This window comes from Callithrix jacchus, chromosome 21, assembly GCF_049354715.1.
Source record: "Callithrix jacchus isolate 240 chromosome 21, calJac240_pri, whole genome shotgun sequence".
Classification (NCBI taxonomy): domain Eukaryota; kingdom Metazoa; phylum Chordata; class Mammalia; order Primates; family Cebidae; genus Callithrix; species Callithrix jacchus.
This window is the reverse complement of record NC_133522.1, coordinates 8,245,874-8,267,866: the sequence shown is the minus strand read 5'-3', so window position 1 is coordinate 8,267,866 and position 21,993 is coordinate 8,245,874. Positions and strand designations below refer to the sequence as shown.

Here is a 21,993-nt window from a genome sequence, read left to right as displayed (position 1 = left end):
GTGGTTTATATGGTGGCTGTCTTCTTCCAAGATAGCTAGTGAGTCTACCCTGGTCTTACTGGAATGTACCTCCAGTTTTGGATCTATAAGTAATAAAGTGTGATGTGTGTGAATTACAAAAGAAGGCTAGTTCCCTTGGGAAAATAAAAAGAGGGAGAGGTGTTTCAATTGGCAATCAGTTTTGGTATTAAATTATGGGACTCATTTTATTGTGGAAGTCTAATGTCTAGCTTTAGCTGTGAACTAATAGGTTTCTGTTCATTTCTAAGGGAATCATTGCTTTCTCACTAATCCCTGAACATTAAAAGAAGAAATTTGGCAAAGTTATCTGACCATCTTGCTTCAAAATTCTCCAAACTACACAAGACATTACTCCTGACTTTTAGCCATGCTGTCCTGTGTATATAATGGGTAAAAACAATTCACTGAAAGTTGTCATCAAATACTCTGGTTTTCTACCTGGGTTTGAGCTGAAACTTGAAAGTCTTGCATTGACTTTTTTTTTTTTTTTTTTTTTGGAAACCATGTAGTGTCGTCTCAAATACTTTATCAAGCTCTACAATATTTGTAATCATTCTTACTGCCAGCGTAGCAGAGCACAACAGATTACTTACTATCTTAAAGCCTTGATAACCCAGGTGGTTGTGACCCCACTGCATAGCATGGAATATTAAAATTCTCTCTCTGCCTGCATGTGGGTCATTCCTGCTTTCATGCTCTAACATAAAATCCTATATTGAGGATTTGTTTCCTGGGATCACTCCTTATGGGTAAAATTGTATATGCCATATTTCAACCAGGTCAATGGAAACCACTCTGAGTCCTTAAATAGCAAGTTTGAAACAGGAAATTGGTTATATAGTGATAGACGAGCTATGGAGGCGGTCAAATAACCAGAGATTAGCAACATCAGGAAGCCGCTCCCACCCATAGGGGCAAAAAGGAGAAGCATTCTAAAGGGAGCTCAGACAGCAGGATACCCAGCAGGAGTTGGGAGTGTGTCTGGAGCTGAGGCCTCAACGGAGTCGTAATCACTGTGGGAGACACAGCTGCTGCCAGAGATGCTATCCAAAGCAGAGCAGGAGACTGAGAAATATCCTGGCTTCTCCTGGTACCCGGTCTCACCCTCCAATCTTCTGCCAGTGCCAGGGCTCAATCCTCTGGTGATACTACGTGGGACACTGGAAAGTCTAGGAAGGGAGCAGTCCCTTGGGCAAAGAGTTTCAGTACCTGCAAGGAGAATAATGTGATTTCCCTTTCCAGAACAGAGTGGTTTATTCAGGAAGTGAAACTGTGTCTTCCTCCACATCAGAATGAACTGCGCTGGCCAAAATTTATAACCACCACTGCCCAGTTAAAGTGCCTCAAGCTTGATGTGAGCCATCTACTTACAACAAAGCTCTGATGAGGGTGAAACAGATGAAATGTGTGTTAGGACATTTGCTGTGGAAGAAGTGCTTATGAGGAATGAGGCAAGTCAAACATGACTAATATGGAAACATTTCCGATAGAAGAGAACATGATAGAGATCCATCCACATGAAACAGCCGGATCAAGAAGGTTGAGGGCAAGGACTGTATCCATTTAACATGCTTTGTCTACGTGCTGGATAGCATCATGAGCAGGTGGTAAATGCCTTCAAATTGTCATGATAAACTGTTTTTCCTAATGAAAGTGTGAATGACTGTAGGTAATTACATGAAATTCAGTCACAAGGAGATTAAGCAGTCAGCAAATGCAGGAAAATTGTATTGTAATTTAGCCACTTATTAGTGTCCCAGAAGAATCTATAGAAGCCAACATGGATCGTTAAAATTAAGCTGGACACATAACAAGGATTTGGATTTTAAAAAGCAGCAGAGCTGACTGAGTTGAATAACCTGATATGTCTTTAATGATATATGTCTGTAACCTTGCCTACTGTGCTGCATGTAATTAGCAACAGGAATGCTGTGAATATTTTTATTTTTAAAGTCTACATTTCTATTTTTCACCATTGAATAATTCAAACCAGCACATGAAACACGTGGGATGAGTTAAATGTGTAAATCGTGTGCAGGTTTGCACACTGGACCCTTAAAAGAAAGACTGTTAGACACAAGAATCCAAGATGTCAAGTTCCTAAGAGAATCATGTGTCTCTTCCTATTTCTTTTTTCTCTCTTTTTTTTAAACTTCAGATGACATAAATGCCAATGACATTTGTTGCAGAGATTGTTTGGAATTTTTCTTTTGTTCCACTCTGAACAACATTGTCATTATTGAATTTTTATAGCTCCAACTTCCATTAACATCTGAAGAAGTTGTTAAATAATCTTTTCCAATTAGGTTACTTTTTCCAAACTATTCTAGCTCCAGGAAAATATGAATGATGATGTCTAAATAGGGTATGGTGTTATATTTTTTAAAAATACATTTACAAAAATGTTTAGAACTAGAAGAAGCCTTAAAGATTTTCCAGTCATACCGTTCCTGTTTTGCAGAGAAGAAAACACATCAAGGAAATTTAGTGATTTTTTTTTTCTAGTAGTACACGAGTTGTTATCAACAAAATTAGGTCAGGATTCTTTTTTTCCAGATTCGCTAAGAAAGTATTCTTTAGGTAATGCTTCATTATTCGGTAAGATTCCATTACTTTACTATGAGATGTCGCTCCAGTTCCTGATCATGCATAGCTGCAAACAACAAACAGTTTTATTCTTAAGAAAAATAAGACTGCTTTATTCAGAGGATAACTCATTCCTTATAATCCTCGGCATCAGGTTATTGGCACATTAATTCTTCAGTTCAGTCATCTTACAGACTCTTCTTGTTTGTCTATGTAAAATGTTTTCCAAACGTTTTTAGCTTTCCCTTCTGCCTGTCTCCCTCAGCCTGGTCTTTTTACATCCTGGTTATTCCGTGTGTAACCCTCTTCCTGTCTTGGGGTTTTGTTTGTTTGTTGTCTGTTGGTTGACAGGATCTTGCTCTGTCACCTAGGCTGGAGTTCAGTAGTGTGATCTGGGCTCACCTCAACCTCTGCCTGCTGGGTCCAAGTGATCCTCCCACTTCAGCCTCTCAGGTGGCTGGGATTACAGGCATGCACCACCACACCTGGCTACTTTCTGTATTATTATTTTTTTCTGTAGAGACATAGAGATGGGGTTTCACCATTTTGCCCAGGTTTGTCTCCAACTCCTGGACTCTAGTGACCCGCCACCTAGACCTCTCGAAGTGCTGGGATTACAGGCATGAGCCACCACACCCCACCTTATTATCTTTTAATTCTCAGTTTAATGTACTACAACAGATAGGAACCAGAAATTAAAAATGCAAAGCCACAGTCTGGGAATAGCACAGTTCTATTTGGAAAGGCATCAGACTGTGCCTAAATAGAACTTCCTTTTTTATCATGGGACACAAGCTTAGGTGACATGTGCACAGGAGATTTGCCATGAGGCTAACTGGCTAAAGCTCCAGGGTCTCACTTGCACAGGCCCTTTGCCAGGTCTTGGGATGAGTCTAGAGCTCATGTTGACATCTGTTTTTGTAGTTTTTTCAAAACTTAGTTGTTTTACCCACTGTTGTCTCCCTCACTCACATACACTGTCTTCTCCATCACAGGTTCCCCTCATGGGATAGTCGAGATGAAGCTAAGAGAAGGTTGAGTTGATCAACACATACGACTGTGATTTAGTGGCTATATTTATGCCATAAATACATCTATGTAAAATTAAATAATCATTCCCTGGTGTATAAATAGCTTCTAAGAATGCTCCACTGCAACCCCTCCACTGCAATGTTTCAAATGGGTCTGCGATGACCTCTGTCTGCAAGCATACCCTCTCAGTGTTCTATCAGCAAGCAAAAGAGTATAGTGAAAAGAAAAAAAAAAGCAGGTTTAAAATGTGCCGAAGATAAAAACTAGTTATTAGAAATGTGGTGTATCACATATGCATCTTTAAGCAAGTAATTAATAGAAATATACATTATTTTCCTGAATTTTGTATTTTAGGGCATTCATTAGCTTTCCAAAATTTGTCAATTGTGGTTTCTCATTTTCAGTCTTCACTTATGTACATAATTTAGTATTCATTTTGTATTCTTTTTCTTAAAGGTCATCCTCCCCCTGCTATCTTAAGTTTCAGGCCCCACAAACCCTGGAGCTGCCACTAGGTGATTAACTTTCCAAAGCTAAGGGAAATGGACTAAACATCCGTATGACTTTGAATCAGGACTTCTAGGGAATGAAATCACTACTTTGTTTTACTTGTATTGGGTGGGATGATTTCTCCTGCTTTATTTTCATGAGTTTACTGAAAGAAGACAATGGAGATTCTGGTTCATAATTATCTGACTTCTGATGCAGAAATTGAACTCGATTGTCCAATTACTTATGATGTGTCAGTCTCATAATTCAATTTTAAGAAAGTAAGACAGTAGTGCAGAGAATACAGCTATTTGTGGTATAAACAGTTTAAAAACAGGGCTTTCAGTTACCCACAGTAGGATCTCTAGACTTCTGCCTTACTTATATTTTATAGGTGAATGTGAGCAAACATTAGGCACTCAATGTTATTTGTGTAGTAGATTGAGATAGAGCTTAGTGTAGTGAAAAATACATGAGCTTTGAAATTACACGACTGGACACTTAATTCTGATTCTGCTTTTGGCATGTTATTTAAAATCTCTGCAATGTGAAAATAAGGAAACCCACCTTGTAAAGTTGTTCCAAGGATTCAACAAGTTGACTTTTGTAAAGCCCCTGATTATAGATGCCTAGTAAATTTGAGCCAATACTAATAGATGCATAAAATTCTAAACTTCCTGGGAAGTCTAGTACTGAACGGACACTTACACATTATCCCATTTAATCCACATATCTATCCTATAATGTAGGTATTACCATCTCGTTTTACTAATGAGGAAGAGTACATTCCCCATGTCACACAATTGGCAAGTGAGGGAGAAGATGAAGCTAAAATCTTATAACCTCTCAGCTTTCCAACACAGAAACTGCAGGTGATGAATGTTTTCACATGACTTACTCTATTTGTATTTATTAAAGTTCTGCTCAAACAGAGCATACTCCCACTGTAAGAGATGAGGGTATTTTATTTAAAAAAATTTCAGAACTAAAATGTAATTTTGATTTTTTTTTCTAGCAGATAAAACAAGAATTGAACACTTAAAGAGATTAGGGAGGTGACAGTTTCAGATGAAAAAAAAGATGTCAACATAAAGAAACCATAATTCTTCCAATCTATGATTCACTCTTTTAATGAGATTTGAGGATGAGCTGAGTAAAGAAATAATCATAATCCTTCAAACCAGAAGAATATATCAGATGAATTTATTCTGTATCCCCAAGTTGCAAATAATGTTCTAAAATTCCAAAGTCTCTCATAACTCTCAGTCATGAAAGCCTCCTTATTCTCCCTCACTCTTCCAAAGTATCCTACCCTCTCTGGCCATTTTTAGCTCCTTCTATTGTCTCTTTTTATCCCAGTTTGCTATGAGATTATTAAAATTTCAGAGCAAATACATTCAGATATGACAACAGCAAAAATTGGGGGGATGGTATGGATTTCTGAGATTCCTGTTTGGCTAAATCTAGGTTTGGATCCTGGCTCTGTAACTCACAGCTAAGTGCCTATATTAGTCAGGGTTCTTTAGCAGGGCAGAACTAATAGGATACAAATATATATACACATACACACAGACATATGTATATATCCTATTAGTACATACACACACACACACACACAGACATATGTCGATATCCTGTTAGTTCTACCAGAACTAACAGTGTGTGGGTGTGTGTGTGTATGTACTAATAGGATATATATATATATAGTGTGTGTGTATGTGTGTGTGTGTGTACTAATAGGATATATATATAGTGTGTGTGTGTGTGTACTAATAGGATATATAGTGTGTGTGTGTGTGTACTAATAGGATATATATATATTGTGTGTGTGTGTACTAATAGGATATACATATATAGTGTGTGTGTGTACTAATAGGATATATATATAGTGTGTGTGTGTGTACTAATAGGATATATATATAGTGTGTGTGTGTGTATAAATAGGATATATATATATAGTGTGTGTGTGTACTAATAGGATATATATATAGTGTGTGTGTGTACTAATAGGATATATATATATATATAGTGTGTGTGTGTGTGTACTAATAGGATATATATATAGTGTGTGTGTGTGTACTAATAGGATATATATATAGTGTGTGTGTGTGTACTAATAGGATATATATATATAGTGTGTGTGTGTACTAATAGGATATATATATAGTGTGTGTGTGTACTAATAGGATATATATATAGTGTGTGTGTGTGTACTAATAGGATATATATAGTGTGTGTGTGTGTACTAATAGGATATATATATATATATATAGTGTGTGTGTGTACTAATAGGATATATATATAGTGTGTGTGTGTGTACTAATAGGATATATATATAGTGTGTGTGTGTACTAATAGGATATATATATAGTGTGTGTGTGTGTACTAATAGGATATATATATAGTGTGTGTGTGTACTAATAGGATATATATATAGTGTGTGTGTGTACTAATAGGATATATGTATAGTGTGTGTGTGTACTAATAGGATATATATATAGTGTGTGTGTGTGTACTAATAGGATATATATAGTGTGTGTGTGTGTACTAATAGGATATATATATATAGTGTGTGTGTGTACTAATAGGATATATATACAGTGTGTGTGTGTGTACTATTAGGATATATATATATAGTGTGTGTGTGTACTAATAGTATATATATATAGTGTGTGTGTGTGTACTAATAGGATATATATATAGTGTGTGTGTGTGTACTAATAGGATATATATATAGTGTGTGGGTGTGTACTAATAGGATATATATATAGTGTGTGTGTGTGTACTAATAGGATATATATATATATAGTGTGTGTGTGTGTACTAATAGGATATATATACAGTGTGTGTGTGTGTGTGTGTGTGTGTGTGTGTGTGTGTGTATGGGAGTTTAGCAGTATTAAACTCACATGATCGCAAGGTCCCACAATAGGCCATCTGCAAGCTGAGGAGCAAGGAAGCCAGTCTGAGTCCCAAAGCTGAAGAACTTGAAATCTGATGCTCAAGGACAGGAAGCATCCACCATGGGAGAAAGATGTAGGCTGGGAGGCCAAGCCAGTCTAGTCTTTTCATGTTCTTCTGCCTGCTTATATCCCAGCTGTGCTGGCAGCTGATTAGATTATGTCCACCCAGATTAAGTTGGAGGGGGGAGTCTGCCTTTCCCAGACCATTTACTCAAATGTTAATCTCCTTTGGCGATACTCTCACAAACACACCCAGGATCAATAGTTTTCATCCTTCCATACACTCAAGTCGACACAGAGTATTAACCACCGCAAGGCCACCCCTTGTCAAATTGAACACATACACATCTCCTGAATCACACATTATTTTCAAATAAAGATGATAACAAGGTCGCAATTACACCTAAATACAATTATCCTTCATACAATCAGAAATGAAACAATCCCCAACCTAAAAGCCATTACATAAAGTTAACAACATTTAAATGCTGACATTATGTCAATAAATCTTATGACATATGATTTTTCCTGTATCATTTCCTTTGATAAAGGAAAAAGGAAACAAAATGAAGGTATTTTCTTAGTACAAGTGTATATGTGCAGAAACATGTTTCTAACCAAAGGAGTAGGAAATACTCATGACAATTACATCCCTGTTTCTGCAACTGGTCACATGCACATGGCTGGTATTGATGACTGCCTCTTTCTACCGCCCGTTCTGTATTCCCTTTTGCCTTCAGCAAGCACCTCAGCAGGTTGTGGTTTTTCTCTGGTGGAGTGACCCAGTCAGTTCTTGACTTCTGTGCACTCACAGGCTCAACACCATGTGGAAGCTGCCAAGGCTTGAGGCTTGCACCCTCTGAAGCCACAGCCTAACCCCTAAGTTGGGCCCTTTCAGTCATGGCTGGAGTATCTGGGACACAGAGCACCAAGTCCCTAGGCTGCATACAGCACAGGGACCCTGAGCCCAGTTCACAAAACCATGTTTTCCTCCTAAGCCTCCTGTGATGGGAGGGGCTGCCATGAAGACCTCTGACCTGCCCAATGGCTTGGGGATTAACGTCCAGCTCCTTGTTACTTCTGCCACCAGCTTGAATTTCTCCTCAGAAAATGGGTTTTTCTTTTCTATCACATTGTCAGGCTGCAGATTTTCTGAACTTTTATGCTCTGCTTCCTTTATGAAACTGAATGCCTTTAACAGCACACAAGTCACCCCTTGAATGCTTTGCTGCTTAGAAATTTATTACACCAGACACCCTAAATCATCATCTCTCTCAAGTTCAAAGTTTCATAAACCTCTAGGGCAGGGGCAAAATTCCTCCAGTCTTTTTGCTAAGACATAACAAGAGTTACCTTTGCTTCAGTTCCCAACAATTTCCTCCTCTCCACCTGACACCATCACATCTTGGATTTCATTGTCCATGTCACTATCAGTCTTTCCGTCAAAGCTATTGAACAAATCTCTAGGATGCTTCAAACTTTCCCATATTTTTCTGTCTTCTTCTGACTCCTCCAAACTTTCCCGTATTTTTCTTCTTTTGACCCCTCCAAACTGTTCCAACTTCTGCCTGTTACCCAGTTCCAAAGTTGCTTCTACATTATTGGGTATGTTTTCAGCAGTTTCCCCACTCTACTGGTACCAATTAACTGTATTAGTCCATTTGCATCCTGTTGATAAAGACATACCCGAGGCTGGGCGGTTTACACAAGGAAAAGGTTTAGTGAGCTTACAGTTCCATGTGGCTGAGGAGTCTTACAATCATGGTGGAAAGCAAAGAGAAGCAAGTTAGATCTTACATGGGTGGCAGCAGACAAAGAGAGAGCTTGTGTAGGGAAACTCTCGTTTGTAAAAACATCAGATCTTGGGAGACCCATTCACTATCACAAGAACAGCACAGGGAAGATCTGCCTCATGATTCTATATCTCCCACCACGTCCCTTCCATAGCTCCTGGGAATTATGGCAGCTATAAGATGAGATTTGGGTGGGGATACATAGTCAAATTGTATCAGTGCCCTTGGGAAAGCATTTAACTGATGATTTCCTCAATTACTGAAAATATATGATAATTAAAAAGAAAGAAAAATATTTACTTAGTAATAGGCAAATTAGATACATAATCCCTATGACAGCTCTGTGGTTTCCTTTTATATCTTCATTTTACCTACAGATGACCCCATTGTGATCGAGAGGTGAAGAAAATTATCCAAAATATACAGCTTCTAAGTAGCATGTACATTTTGCTGAAACTCAAAGCCCATTTTTATATTGCTAACAGTTTCCCAAATAATGCTATCTGCATATTGCTATTTGTGAGAATTACTTAAGAGGAATCCATGTAATACTCATGATTGATGAAGGACTTTCAATAAATATTGGTTTCCATTTCTTTGAATCTTTATAGTATTTTATTTTTTCCAAAGCAGTTTAGATTTCTTATTTCACTTGATCTTCCTTGGACAGATAAACATAAATATAAGATTAAATAATATCAACAAATCACCAGTGAAAATGGTCCTCGCATCTGGGATGCAAACTTTCTCTGTTCATATTTGCTACTTCTTTTCTTCCAGACCTTCAATCCACAAGATACCATGAAAAGAGACTTTGAATTTTAACTTTTCTTGTGTCCTCCCTCCCTTCTGGGGATCTGGGAACAGGTATACAAAAACGAGGCATTTGCTTCTTTTCATAAATGGATGAGTGCCTTGATGTTGCAGAACGTGATAGCACACACTTAAAATGATTATTTTGTGATCTTTGGAATCATCGTGGCTGGAGGGCCACTCACAGCGGGACTTTTCCTCTTCTTGTAATGATAAGCCGTAATGGAATCTGACCTGCAGAGTGTCTGGGCTGTGTGTGAGCTTGGTGTCAGACCAAGCCCAAGCAAGTTCCCCGAAGCTCAGGCTTTTCAGCATCGCGGAACTCAGAAACATCCCATCAAGGCGCCGCCCACCTTTTCCAGTGGGAATGTACTAAAATGATTCTCTTGGAAGCAGGGTGAAAAAGTAGGGGGAAGGGTGTTACATCTGTGCTTTTGGATGGGATTGTGGATGGGTGAGTGGGTGGAGACAAGACGGGGGGAATTAAAAGCAAAGATGGAAAAAATAACCACACTGCCACCAAAATATTCTGCTCGAGGAGGAGGGAGTACACCCTACAGCTGTTAGCACTGTTCAGCATATTTTGCATATTTACATATACCAAGTATTTCCAAACAGCCTTGTGTTTGTTTTAAAATCCCACACGGAGATGTCTGGTAAAGCTGTCACTGCAGAAAGCTATTTTCTTGGTGAAGTTTGCAAGACTATTTTCCAAATTCTTTATCTACACCATAAACTGAGAAGAAGAGCTGTTGTCATTAAGCACATTATAAAGAAATCTGACCTAATCTACCCACCCATCAGACAACACTCAGAACGAAGCACCGTGTTCTAAGACAAAGAAAGCACCTCGTTGATTGAAGCCAAATTTTTTGTTGTTGGTGTAATTTGTTTAATACGAAATGACACATAGCACGATAGCCTCTCAATAATCCTCCATTAGTCCTGAGCTATCAAAGCACAACTTTTCTTTATTTCTATTGACTCTAATCTTTGACTTAAAGATCCCAGCCTTACTGAGTTCTAATTGACAAGTTGTATATGTTTAAGGAATGTGAAATGATGATTTGATATAGGTAAACGTTGTGTACTGATTATCACAATCAAATTAATTAATGCAGCCACCACCAGAAGTATTCTTTTTCTTTTTGGTCAGAAAAATGATAACACTGGACTTATTTCTTGTGTAGTGATTTTCTTTTGGAAACAGAAAACACCACAAAACCATACATAGCTCATTTGAAAAAGATTAGTGAGCTTTCAACAGAAGGAATAGGGGAGTTTAAAGCTATATTTTTCTTTTAGCAAGATCCACAAGAAAGGATAGAGTGTCATGCTTAAAGGGGAACAGATTTTGTATTTTTTGGCAAGATATTAAATCCTCTGTTGCTATATTTGGCTCTCTGCAAACAGCCTCTTGTACAAGTGCAAAGCGAAGATCAATGCTGGTGTTCATTCAGTCACGGCCAAACTTGGTATGGAAAGTAAAGCAGTTGTGCTTGAGTGTTGTTTCTAAAAATCTTGCAGCTCATTTATTGATCAGCAGCATTCCAGAGGACGGATACCCTCTTTACACATTAAATCTATCAAAACATGTTTGCTTTTCCACAACAGTTTTTCCACTGCTTAACTGATAGCAGATGGAGTGATTCAATCTGGACAAAAGTGTTAGAGCTTTACCACGTCAATGTGGTCATATTTAGCTATTTAGTCAAATGTGTAGAAGCAGGTCAAGTGGGATGCTTGCAGACTTAGGGCATCACAAGATGCGCCTATGCTCCCAAAAAAGGAAGCAAAACAATTAAATCATACTTGGTTGTCCCCAGAGAAAAGACACTTCAGCTAGGAAGAATCTGCACTAGATGACCTGCTCTCCACCCCCCAGACTGCTCATCTTACATAAATTCCACATAACCCTTTGGATTCTGAAGCACTATAACAATGGCATGAAACAGTTGAAATAGTGACAGGAATTTTCTTCACATGCAGTGAATGAAGATAAACCCCCACACAAATGCCAATGCAAACATTATGCCTTGCCGCTTCCAGTGAACTAGTCTTTCTTGATCATAAGATTGATAGGGCTGGGCGCGGTGGCTCACGCCTGTAATCCCAGCACTTTGGGAGGCCGAGGCGGGTGGATCACAAGGTCAAGAGATCGAGACCATCCTGGTCAACATGTTGAAAGCCCGTCTCTACTAAAAATACAAAAAAAAAAAAAAAATTTAGCTGGGCATGGTGGCACATGCCTGTAATCCCAGCTACTCAGGAGGCTGAGGCAGGAGAATTGCCTGAACCCAGGAGGTGGAGGTTGTGGTGAGCCGAGATCGTGCCATTGCACTCCAGCCTGGGTAACAAGAGTGAAACTCCGTCTCAAAAAAAAATAAAAATAAAAATAAAAAGACTGTTAGAAAATGATGGAAGTCCAATACGAATGATTGTAGGTAGAATAATGGCTCCAAGTCCTAATCCCCAGAACCATTGAATATGTTATTCTACATGGAAAAAGGGACTTTAAAGATGGAATTAAACACCTTAAATTGAAGAGACTATTCTGGATTATACAAATGCAGCTAATGTAATCACGAGTCTTTAAACATGTAAGGGAGAAGAAGAGGAAGTCAGAGTGATGCATGTGAGAAGGTCGTGACCACATTACTGGATGTGAAGATGGAAGAAAGCTAAGCAAAGGACTCTAGGAGCAAGGAACAGCAAGGTTCTCTCTTGGAATCGTCAACATTCTTTCTATGCATCATGAACTGAGCAGAAGATATTTTGCTCAGCCTATTTTCTGTAGCCCACCAAGACTAAGTTCTTTGCCGAATGTCGGAGTTGTAAGGTCACAAATTTGTGTGGTTTTAGGACATTGTTGTTGTATTAATGTTTTACAGCAGTGATAGAGCTCATTTCGGTGTATTCTAAATGTGGTAGACAGTTTCAAAAGCCTGTGCCAAATTATTTCATCTGTAGTGCTGGAGGGTCCATTATTTCAACGCTGATTTTCAGACTTTAGTACTTTCACATTAAAGATACATGTAATAAGAAAATTGAGGGCACATGTGAAGAAACTCTAGCTTTGCTCAGAATACAAGGTTTGGAATTCTCTTTTCAATGTCAATGAATGGCAGAAAAGTTTTTGTTTCATACTACTTATGGCAGAGTCCCTGTCAACAAATGTAAAAACAACAAAATACACGTTGGTCAGTCAATAGCCTTAGAAGCATTGTCTTATAAAATTCTCAAGACTCTTGCTGTTATGTAATTCGTATACCCCATTTCATTTGCCTATCCATCATGAATACGTGTTTTCTAATCTATTCTTTGCTGTAATATGTAGATTTCTTGGCTCTGAAAATTAACTTTTTAATTAAAAACACCTAAGATGTTGCAATAAGGTGCTTAATTAAATAAGGAACAAAAAGAGCCTTGAATTCTCAAAATGTAAACCAAACCCAAATGCTACATTAAAATATAAACATTCAGTTCACATTAAATTATTTATTGAACAAATTGAAGATAATGACATCTGTTTTTATTACAAAGTCTTCCATCATCTTATATCATTAACACATATTATGAGACCTGCATTTGAAGAGTGAATAGAAATAAGAAAATGTTTTTCCCAAACCCCACGAAACAGAAAAATATATAATTTTATAATTATCTTATAAAGCCAAAAGTTTTATGAATTATACATTTTTATTAATTATGACAGCATAACTAAGATTAATTTTTTATTTATGGAATCACAAAATTAAGGTAGCATAACTGCTTATAGAATTAACAAGTCTTAAATTTCATTGTATTTCAATGCAGTAAAATAATATTTCTGTTTTTAGTTTTTAGTTTACCTAATCAAGTGACAAATATAAAATTCACTACACTGTATTTTTTTTCACGAAAGCATTTCACCTTATCTAGATTTATATAATAAAAACAAACTGAATTCATATATTCCCTTTAAATATATGCAGTTTAAAGTGATACGAAGAATTCACAGGAAAACCATCCCCTATGTTTTCTCTCTCAAAAAAAATGTACGGAATAGTATTTTTAAATCAGACATAATATCAAATTTTGTACATTTGTTAAGAAATTAAATCACGTGTGTAAATAATCATTAATAACTTTTGCTCTAGCCACAGCATAGGAAGAAATGTACATCTCTATTAATATAAAGAGATATCAATAGAAAGTTCACATCTTATGTATATACCAAAACTAATTAAAGAATCTTTCATGTTAAAAGAATTATTCTTATCTCAGATTTAGTAGTGCATAAATTGCTTTTTTTTAAAAACAATGAATTGATGATGACCTATTATTTTCTAAAAGGTATCTGTTTTCTTATACAATGGAATTGGTAAAAGTACACTTATTTATATTAGAATTTCTTGGATCGTAAAAAGGAGATTCAGATAAACTCATCGGATCAAATTAAATTGATTACAACTTCAAGAGAAGACTACTTGGACCAATACTTTGAAACTATGAAAATACTTTTAACCAAAAGAGCACAACAGACAGTAAAAGAAATAGGAAAATTAAGATATTTTAACAATAATGACGATTTCTATTGGTTGGAAAAGTGTACACGGTGCAATTCCCAGAAAGCAATACAAGACTAAAAGGAAAAAAAAATACTAAAAATTCTAAATGTCTGTACTGTGACCAGTCTCCATGACCAAGTTTCCGAGGAAAATAACATTTGAAGTTATTGAGACTGAGGTTTCCTTATAGGCTCCACTCATACCCCTACTTGCCAGAGCCATTCATTTTTTCACAGGTTATATGTTTGTTTTCAACATTGTTTTTGAACTAAAATTTAGGCTAACTTTTCTAAAATGATTTCAATAATAGTTTTAATGCTTTTATAATAGATTTAAAAAGCTCTTTTGCCTTTACATATTTTTAGATAATAAATTGTGATTTTTCTCTCAACCAAGTCTTACCTTTTATAAAAGATGTCTTTTATCCTACAGCAAATAAAGAAAAAAAAAAAAAACAACTGGGTTTCTAGCATCCTCTCCATTAAACTGGAAGGCTGAGTTCATTTCTGATCCCGTACAGTTTCTGCTCTCTTTCTCTTGGTTGCAAGGGTGATCAATCAGGAATTCGAACTGCCATCAATACCCCTTTGTAACTGCAATGGCTCAAGTGAACTCCTTCCATCTTCAATAACTGACACAGTGTCAACATCTGCTTCCAATAAGGTTGTTTCTTTTCTTGTCTGAGTAGAGTAAATCTGCTGACTGAGATCGTAAATGGTTCTGTTTTCTTTCCCCCTTTTCATGCGGAAGATTTTTTCCACCGTATTTTGCAACTTTCCTTTAAGTCAAGTAAAATTTAAAAGAGAAATGGATAACTGCAAAAGAAATGTTCTTATCCTAGGTGCCAAGGAAGTTGGCCATATAACTGAAAAATACAAACTTTGGTGAATAAATGACACTGTCCTCATAATTTTGGACACAGTAATTTATAAGGTCCTGGATAATAAAGATTTAGAATATGTAAGAAAACTGAGTCGGACCTACATGCCTCTCTAAGGTTAATTTATTTTTCCTTCAGAAATGATACACTAAAAAGTCAGCTCATAAAGAAATGTACATTTATCTACTATACCTGGTAGGAGGAACAGCTAGTAGGAGGAAAATATTCTCTTTGCAGCAATTTCTTACAGAAAAACAATCATATATCTATTTGATTGCTGCAGAAACAGTTATGGATGTGAAGAAAAGAGATCCTTGGCAGCTCAATTTAGTGAACCACTTACTCAACTGATAGGCATCTGTGGTAGCTGTTATTTATTGAACATCTAATATGAGCCAGTTGATTGATCGTGTGTGTGTGTGTGTGTGTGTGTGTGTGTGTGTGTGTGTGATTTCCAACTTCCACAGTCTTCTTGTTAGGTATTGTCCCATTTTACTCATGAGAAAAATAAATGAAGCCCCAAACCACATATAAAATTGCAGCCAAGCTAAAATTTAGAGGACGGCCTAACAACCAAATTCTTTTCCATTAATTCATTCTGCTTCTCTATTTATCCGTCAGTCAAAACTCTAACATATGTACGTTCCTATTACCACCACTTAATGCCACTGCCCCCACGGGTTTAATGTAGCCAACACTATATAAAGAAGGAACACTTAGTAAGGGATAGAATACAGGTTTTTGAAATATAGTTTCTAATTGCCACTTTAAATTATAAATACAACATTAAACGAGATAGCAAACTCAAAAGCTAGATAGTGTGACACAGTCTGCAAATCTTAGAACAGAAATTAGCAAATACTTTTTTGCATAATGAATAACAAGTTTCTCAAAGGCAACTTTCATGTCAGTGCCTAGAATTTTGGGGTTTTGTTAAGTCTTATAAAGTTAAAGAAATAAATCCCTCAATTATTTGCAATACACTTGTTCTCATTTTGCAAATTTTAGAGCAATCTTGTTCATTTTTTGCTTAACAAAATAATATAAATACTCTTAAGAAGAAAAAGAAAGGAGAACACATGGAGGGGAAAGTTAAGGGAGGGTGCTTAACTTTCTTAAGAAGAAACATGGATTTCTCAAAAGTTTAGAAGCTCTTTCAAATGAACAATGAGAGACCTAATAATCTGTTAGGTTCCTGATTGTCATCATTATGTTGTTTTCTAGCTCCTGATGGTTTACTGGTAGAAGCATAGATTCTATTTAGAATAAATGAGACAATTTACTAGAACCTAGTTCACAGATATTTAGAGAGCTTGAATAAAATCTGATTGTAAAATTAGACAAAGCCACCTTTGTCTAAAGATGGAGTGGTTTGATATAAAATTGGGGAGGCAGTTAGTAGCCCTCAATAAAGCAGTTCAGAAGCCTCTAAGTCCAACAGCATCATTTTAATGTGAAAAAAGAAGAGCCAGAGAATGACAGAATTTGAAACTTGGAATGAATTCAGAATATTATGCTAAATTGCAACCCATCCTCTTTTAGGACTTCTGGTGGTAATAGCAATATGGTCCTAGCTAGGGGATGCCAGACAATTATAGAGACATGCTCATTCTCTTTCTATTTATATTTTTGATCCACTCCCTGAGTGGCAATCAACGTCAAACACCAATATCCTATTTTCTTTTTCCTTTTCCTTTTTGATACAGGATCTTTCTCTGTCACCAACGCTGGAGTACAGTGACTCAGTCACATCTCACTACAAACTGCAAACTCAAACTATCCTTCCAACTCAGCCTCCAGAGTGGCTGGGACAACAGGTGTGCACCAAAATGCTAGGCAATTTTTAAGACCTTTTTTGTAGTGATAGGGTATCCCTATTTTGCCCAGACTGATCCTCAACTCCTGGGCTCAAGCAATCCTCCTGAACCTCTGCCTTCCATAGTGCTAGGATTACAGGCATGAGCCACCACACCCAGCCTAGGTCCTGTTTTCAGAGAGAGCTCACTTACAAATCTTTCCTCTGTACAGCAGAAATCAGGTTCCCAACATTCCTCAGATCCTCAGAGCCAAGATATTTTTTATCTGACAGTTACCGGGAGAGACACAGAGCAAAGTCTATATTCAGAGTGAAGACATCTAATTGTTTGTTCTCTGCCTTTCAATTAAATTTGGTGGAAAATAAGAAATGGAGCAAGGAGTAATTACTTTCCTTCTCCTCTTCATTGGGAAAATCCAATGGAATGATCTGAATGAGTTTGAGTACAACACGACTTTCCAAGAAATTACAAAGAAAGTTAATGTATTCCAAAGGTAGATAAAGCAAATAACCCTGTAAGTCATCACACGGGAATTGTCGAATACTCTTCTTTGAAAACTCAGAAGGACACAAGGCAAAATCAGATTTATAGATTCACTAAATTCTGTGCTCCACATATTTGGGCAAATTATAATTAAATTATTCTATCAAATCAAATTATTGACCAAAGCAGAAAATTTAACTGGCTACTCCCAGGAAATTTAAGTTCATATTATTAGTGAGTGGAGGGTATCTTAAGTTTGGACCCAACATTGGTCAAAATGTGCATATTGTGTAAAAGAGAGTCTAGATAAGAAACAGCCAAGTGTGGAGTGACAAGAGTGCAAGAGAGTGTACAGACCTAAACTCAAAAGACGGACAGGATATTAACAAATGCATAAACTACAGCCAAGGAATATATTTGAAAATTATCTATGAGAATTCTGCCTAGTTGAACATGCCATGTTCATGTTTAAAAAGTTGACATATGATACAAACAATTAAAAAGAGAAAGTGGTGTTTCGCTGAACATACTATTTTATGTGGGTGGGGAGAAAGATGGGAGAAATTTGAAAAAACCGCTTTATAAAACTAAAACACTTCCATATTCCACTAAATTTTTTACATGACATCTCTGGAAGCAGTTGAAGGAAGAAATGAACTTTGCTTTGAAGTCCTAATATTATCAATAACTGCTACTTTTATAATCTTAATATTTTCCTAGCAGTCCTTAATGATAATTTCAACTTCACTTTAAATTATGAGAGCCATATCAGGGTAAATCCCCAAATTTTTAATTTTTAGCCCAATTTCAGTTGTTTAAATTGCGGCATAAATTTAAATCTTAATATACACTTTATTTTGCTCTAAATTTTTTTCTAAAAAAGAATTGAATCAAGTAAAACCAGATTTAAACAAACAAAAAAAGACTTGTTAAGTTTTGTGTTTAAACTACATATTACAGGGATAGGTGGCATTATGACAAAGAGCTAGGGCTGTGTAATTTCTCTAGTACCTTCCCAGATATTGTTCCTTCAACTGCTCTTCAGAAAAAACAAATCCCACTTAAAATATGACTTTTTAATTGCCGTGAATGAATAATTAGAAACAAGCAAAATGAATCAGAGGCACTCGCAGGGAACATGGTTAAATGCACTTTTTCCCCTAGTATATAACCTCTGGTTTCATTTATCAAATATGGATGGGCTAGAAAGAGAATTTTTATCCTCTAGGCAAACTCTTCATGTGATTGAAAGTTTATGCAAACTTTCTCATTAGTAAACCTCCAAGTTACTCTTTGGGAGAAATCAAAGTAATAAAATATCATTTCTTTAGTGTGGCCATTAAAAAAACACTTTTCAAGCTAAACATATAATTCAAAATTAAATGGAATTAAATCTTTACTGAGATTCAATATCAAAACAATACTGTGTTGGCTTGACTATGGTATAGCTACTTCCGTAAAAAACAAGGACATAAAACATTGAGGTAACCTAGAAAGCACAGACAGAGCATATCATCGACATCTTAGAGATAAGCATTTCAAACATTTTTGCCAGTGCTTCTCTGAGAGCAAGTTCTTTAAACAGAACTCAACAATTTTTACAATATTAAAAACAATACATCCCTCAAAAATAGCCCATCAATTCTAAACCAAACTTTTTGTATTTCTACAAAAATAGATGCACATAGAGCTACAAACTTATATTCCTGAAAGAATGAGCCTTTAATGTATGGTTCATCCTTCCCTGACAAGGCGGTTGGTTTAAAAAAAAAGAATCACAATGAAACAAAACTTAGCTATATATTGATAAAAGCAAGATAACAAAAAGAGAGAGTTGCACAGCGGCAAAGGCTCAGATGAGGAAAAAAAAAAAAAAAAAAACAAGTAAAAATGCTTTCCTTCAATGTCTAGGACCCACCCTGCTTTCTCAAAGAAACGCCGAAAACCAAAGTCAAGCGCATGGCACTGTCTTCTCCTTCCATGTCTTTCATGCCCTTTTGCTGAGTGGAAAATCCTGACAGCATCTTTTCCCAGTGGACCCTTGGATTCATGCTGCAACCTAACTCACAAAGATGGTGTGTTTCAGTACCATGGTGATTCCTTATTCTTGTCTTGGTGCTGTAGACCTGTAAAAAAATAACAGTGGGGAAGAAACAAAGAACATTAATACATTTAGCACTGAAAATTAGCATAATCTGCAATGCATTGGATGTAGAAACCCAAAAAGTAATCCAGGCAACCGTGAGGTCTGACCTGAAGACAATCCGATCTCTAAGCAAATTCTGTGCTGGAGCTCACAATTTTCAAAAAGCCAGCTAACACAATATGTGGCAAAAACACAAGACTAAAACAGCGCTATTGATATAACGCAAATTCTTTGCTATGGTTTTTATTTGCTTGGAGTATGAATGAGTAGTAAATAGAATGAATGAAACATTTTATTTGCAATTTCAAAAGGAGGTGATGTTGGCAGAAAAAAAGACATAAACCATCTTTCAAACATTTTTGCAGTGCTTCAATTAATACTTTCAGTAATGATCAAAATTATTCTTTTAGACCAACGTGATAATTCCGTTGTTATTTTTAAATGTATTCCACTGTGGAGTTACTATAAACTATGGCAACCAATTAATGGCTAAGAACTGAGTCTACTATTGTCAGTAAAATAAATACAGTTGGTTCATAACCAATAGTCCAGATGTATATTCTATTTATTAATTTACTTATCTTCCTCCAAAAAGTATTTAAAATGAATTTTAAAAATCATACCACATAGCAAAAAAGTAAAATTTACAAGTTAAAAGTAGTGACAAAAGGAAGGTAAACCTAGATTAATAGGACATAGATCAATTCCAACTCAAAGCTAAAATCAGTAAGAAGTTATCTAAGAGAAAACAGAAAAGACCACCCTTATCTGTGCCTTAACGGTGAATTGACTAATTTCCGTCTTGGGCAATTCACATATCACCTTCAGTTGGCACCTACTTGAAGTTACTTTCGTTTTGTTTTTGTCTTTCAAGCTTTATTGAAGTGTAATTGAAAATTAAAAGTGTATATATTTAAGATGTGGAACAAGATGCTTTAATGAACTTCCATATCGTGAAATGATGACTTCAGTAAAGCCAGTTGATACATCTTTCGCCTGTTTTAGTTCCCTTTGTTTTTGTACCTGAAGTGTAATTGTTTAGAAGAGTAAGAACACAGCATAACAGGTGATTTTATGTTGTTTAAATCTAAATACCAAAATGTGAAGCAAAACTCTTTAAATACGTGGGTAGAAATGCAGCAAGTCTACGGTTGTGTGGGTGCAAGGGTCTCAGGTTGTCTTCTTGAGCTTTGCTGTAAAACTGTTGTAAATCCAGGATGGACATCAGAAATTGAATAGCTAATTGAGCCAATTCGGCTTACATTTTTTCTATTATTACACAACATTTCTTGTCCCTCAACTAGTCAAAGAATTCTGTAAAATGTAGATGTCATTACAAAATCAGACACAATTAGTGTTTGGAGACATTAAGGCATTCTACAAAAGGGACTTCACAAAGGGCATAAGAACAGATGGAAGAAGATAAAGAAGCACCTCATAAAATTACAAGTCACAATCTGTGTACTACGTAGCATTTGTGCACCGGGAACAAACAACACTTCCTGAATGCCAAAAGATTGGCTCCACCTTTTCTCTTTTCTGCAAGCATACTGGTATTATGTCTGATAAAGTAGCAATAGTTTTCCTTTCCCATTTCGAAAGAAGAGGAGGAGAAGGATAAAAGAGAACAATGAGGGAGAGAAAAAATAAAATAAAAGGTTCTGGGGTATGTCAATCCACACTGAGTTTGCTTTACTCATTTTCAAATCATTTTCTGGTTAGAATAATTTGCAACCTGGCAGTCTCTGTTGGGTAACTCTTGTAATCTAAACCACCTTTACTGACAATCTGCTGACTATATAAATATTTTTTTCATTTTTAAAACATCGCATCTTCTGTATGACTCAGTATTTCCACACTGGAAGACTGCATCAATCTATAGAATGTCAGCACTGCACGTCATGAATACTGTTATAATTATCAAGTGGTTTGCCTGTCTTGTTTTTTCTTTTCAATAAATGCAATTCCCTATTTGCTTAGCAAAGACATATGACCCCTTCAAAATCACATGAGCCTTTTGCTGCGGACAAGTACTGCATTACTTAAGATCGCCCGAAATTTTCCAAGCAGAATAACAGAAGGCATTCTCTCATTATGAATTCATCTATTCTATTTCTTGTTTCCACCTCTCTGCATTTCTACAATGCGAATCTTAAAAAGTCAGTCCCTCTGTGGCCTAAAATGTATCAAATATCTAATGGATCCCTGTGGTTAAACTCCTTCTTCGTGATGGACCATAAAAAACTTAGCTTTAATTACCAGGCATTCATGTTTGTAAATCTCAAAATAGGCATATGTAAAGCACAAGAAAATGAGCAACTACAGACAGAAGACCCTACTTATAAGTTGCAAGAGAAAAGCAGGGCTACATTTTTTTTAGTTAAGACAACTGGTAATGGTACATTGGAATAATTAAGAGT

At 36.3% G+C, this 21,993-nt stretch overlaps 1 protein-coding gene and 1 pseudogene across 4 annotated transcripts in view; both read right to left on the bottom strand.

Moving 5' to 3' along the window:
* Positions 1-10,622: 10,622 nt before the first annotated feature.
* LOC100897013 (uncharacterized) lies at positions 10,623-19,478 on the bottom strand (annotated as a pseudogene).
* VGLL3 (vestigial like family member 3) overlaps positions 13,181-21,993 on the bottom strand; it is a 49,668-nt gene continuing 40,855 nt past the window's right edge. For all 4 annotated transcript variants that reach the window (XM_035282927.3, XM_035282928.3, XM_035282930.3 and 1 more), the window contains exon 4: positions 13,181-19,553. In XM_035282927.3, the coding sequence (XP_035138818.1) occupies positions 19,510-19,553 (44 nt within the window). In that variant the 3' untranslated portion in view covers positions 13,181-19,509. The remainder of the gene's footprint in view (positions 19,554-21,993) is intronic.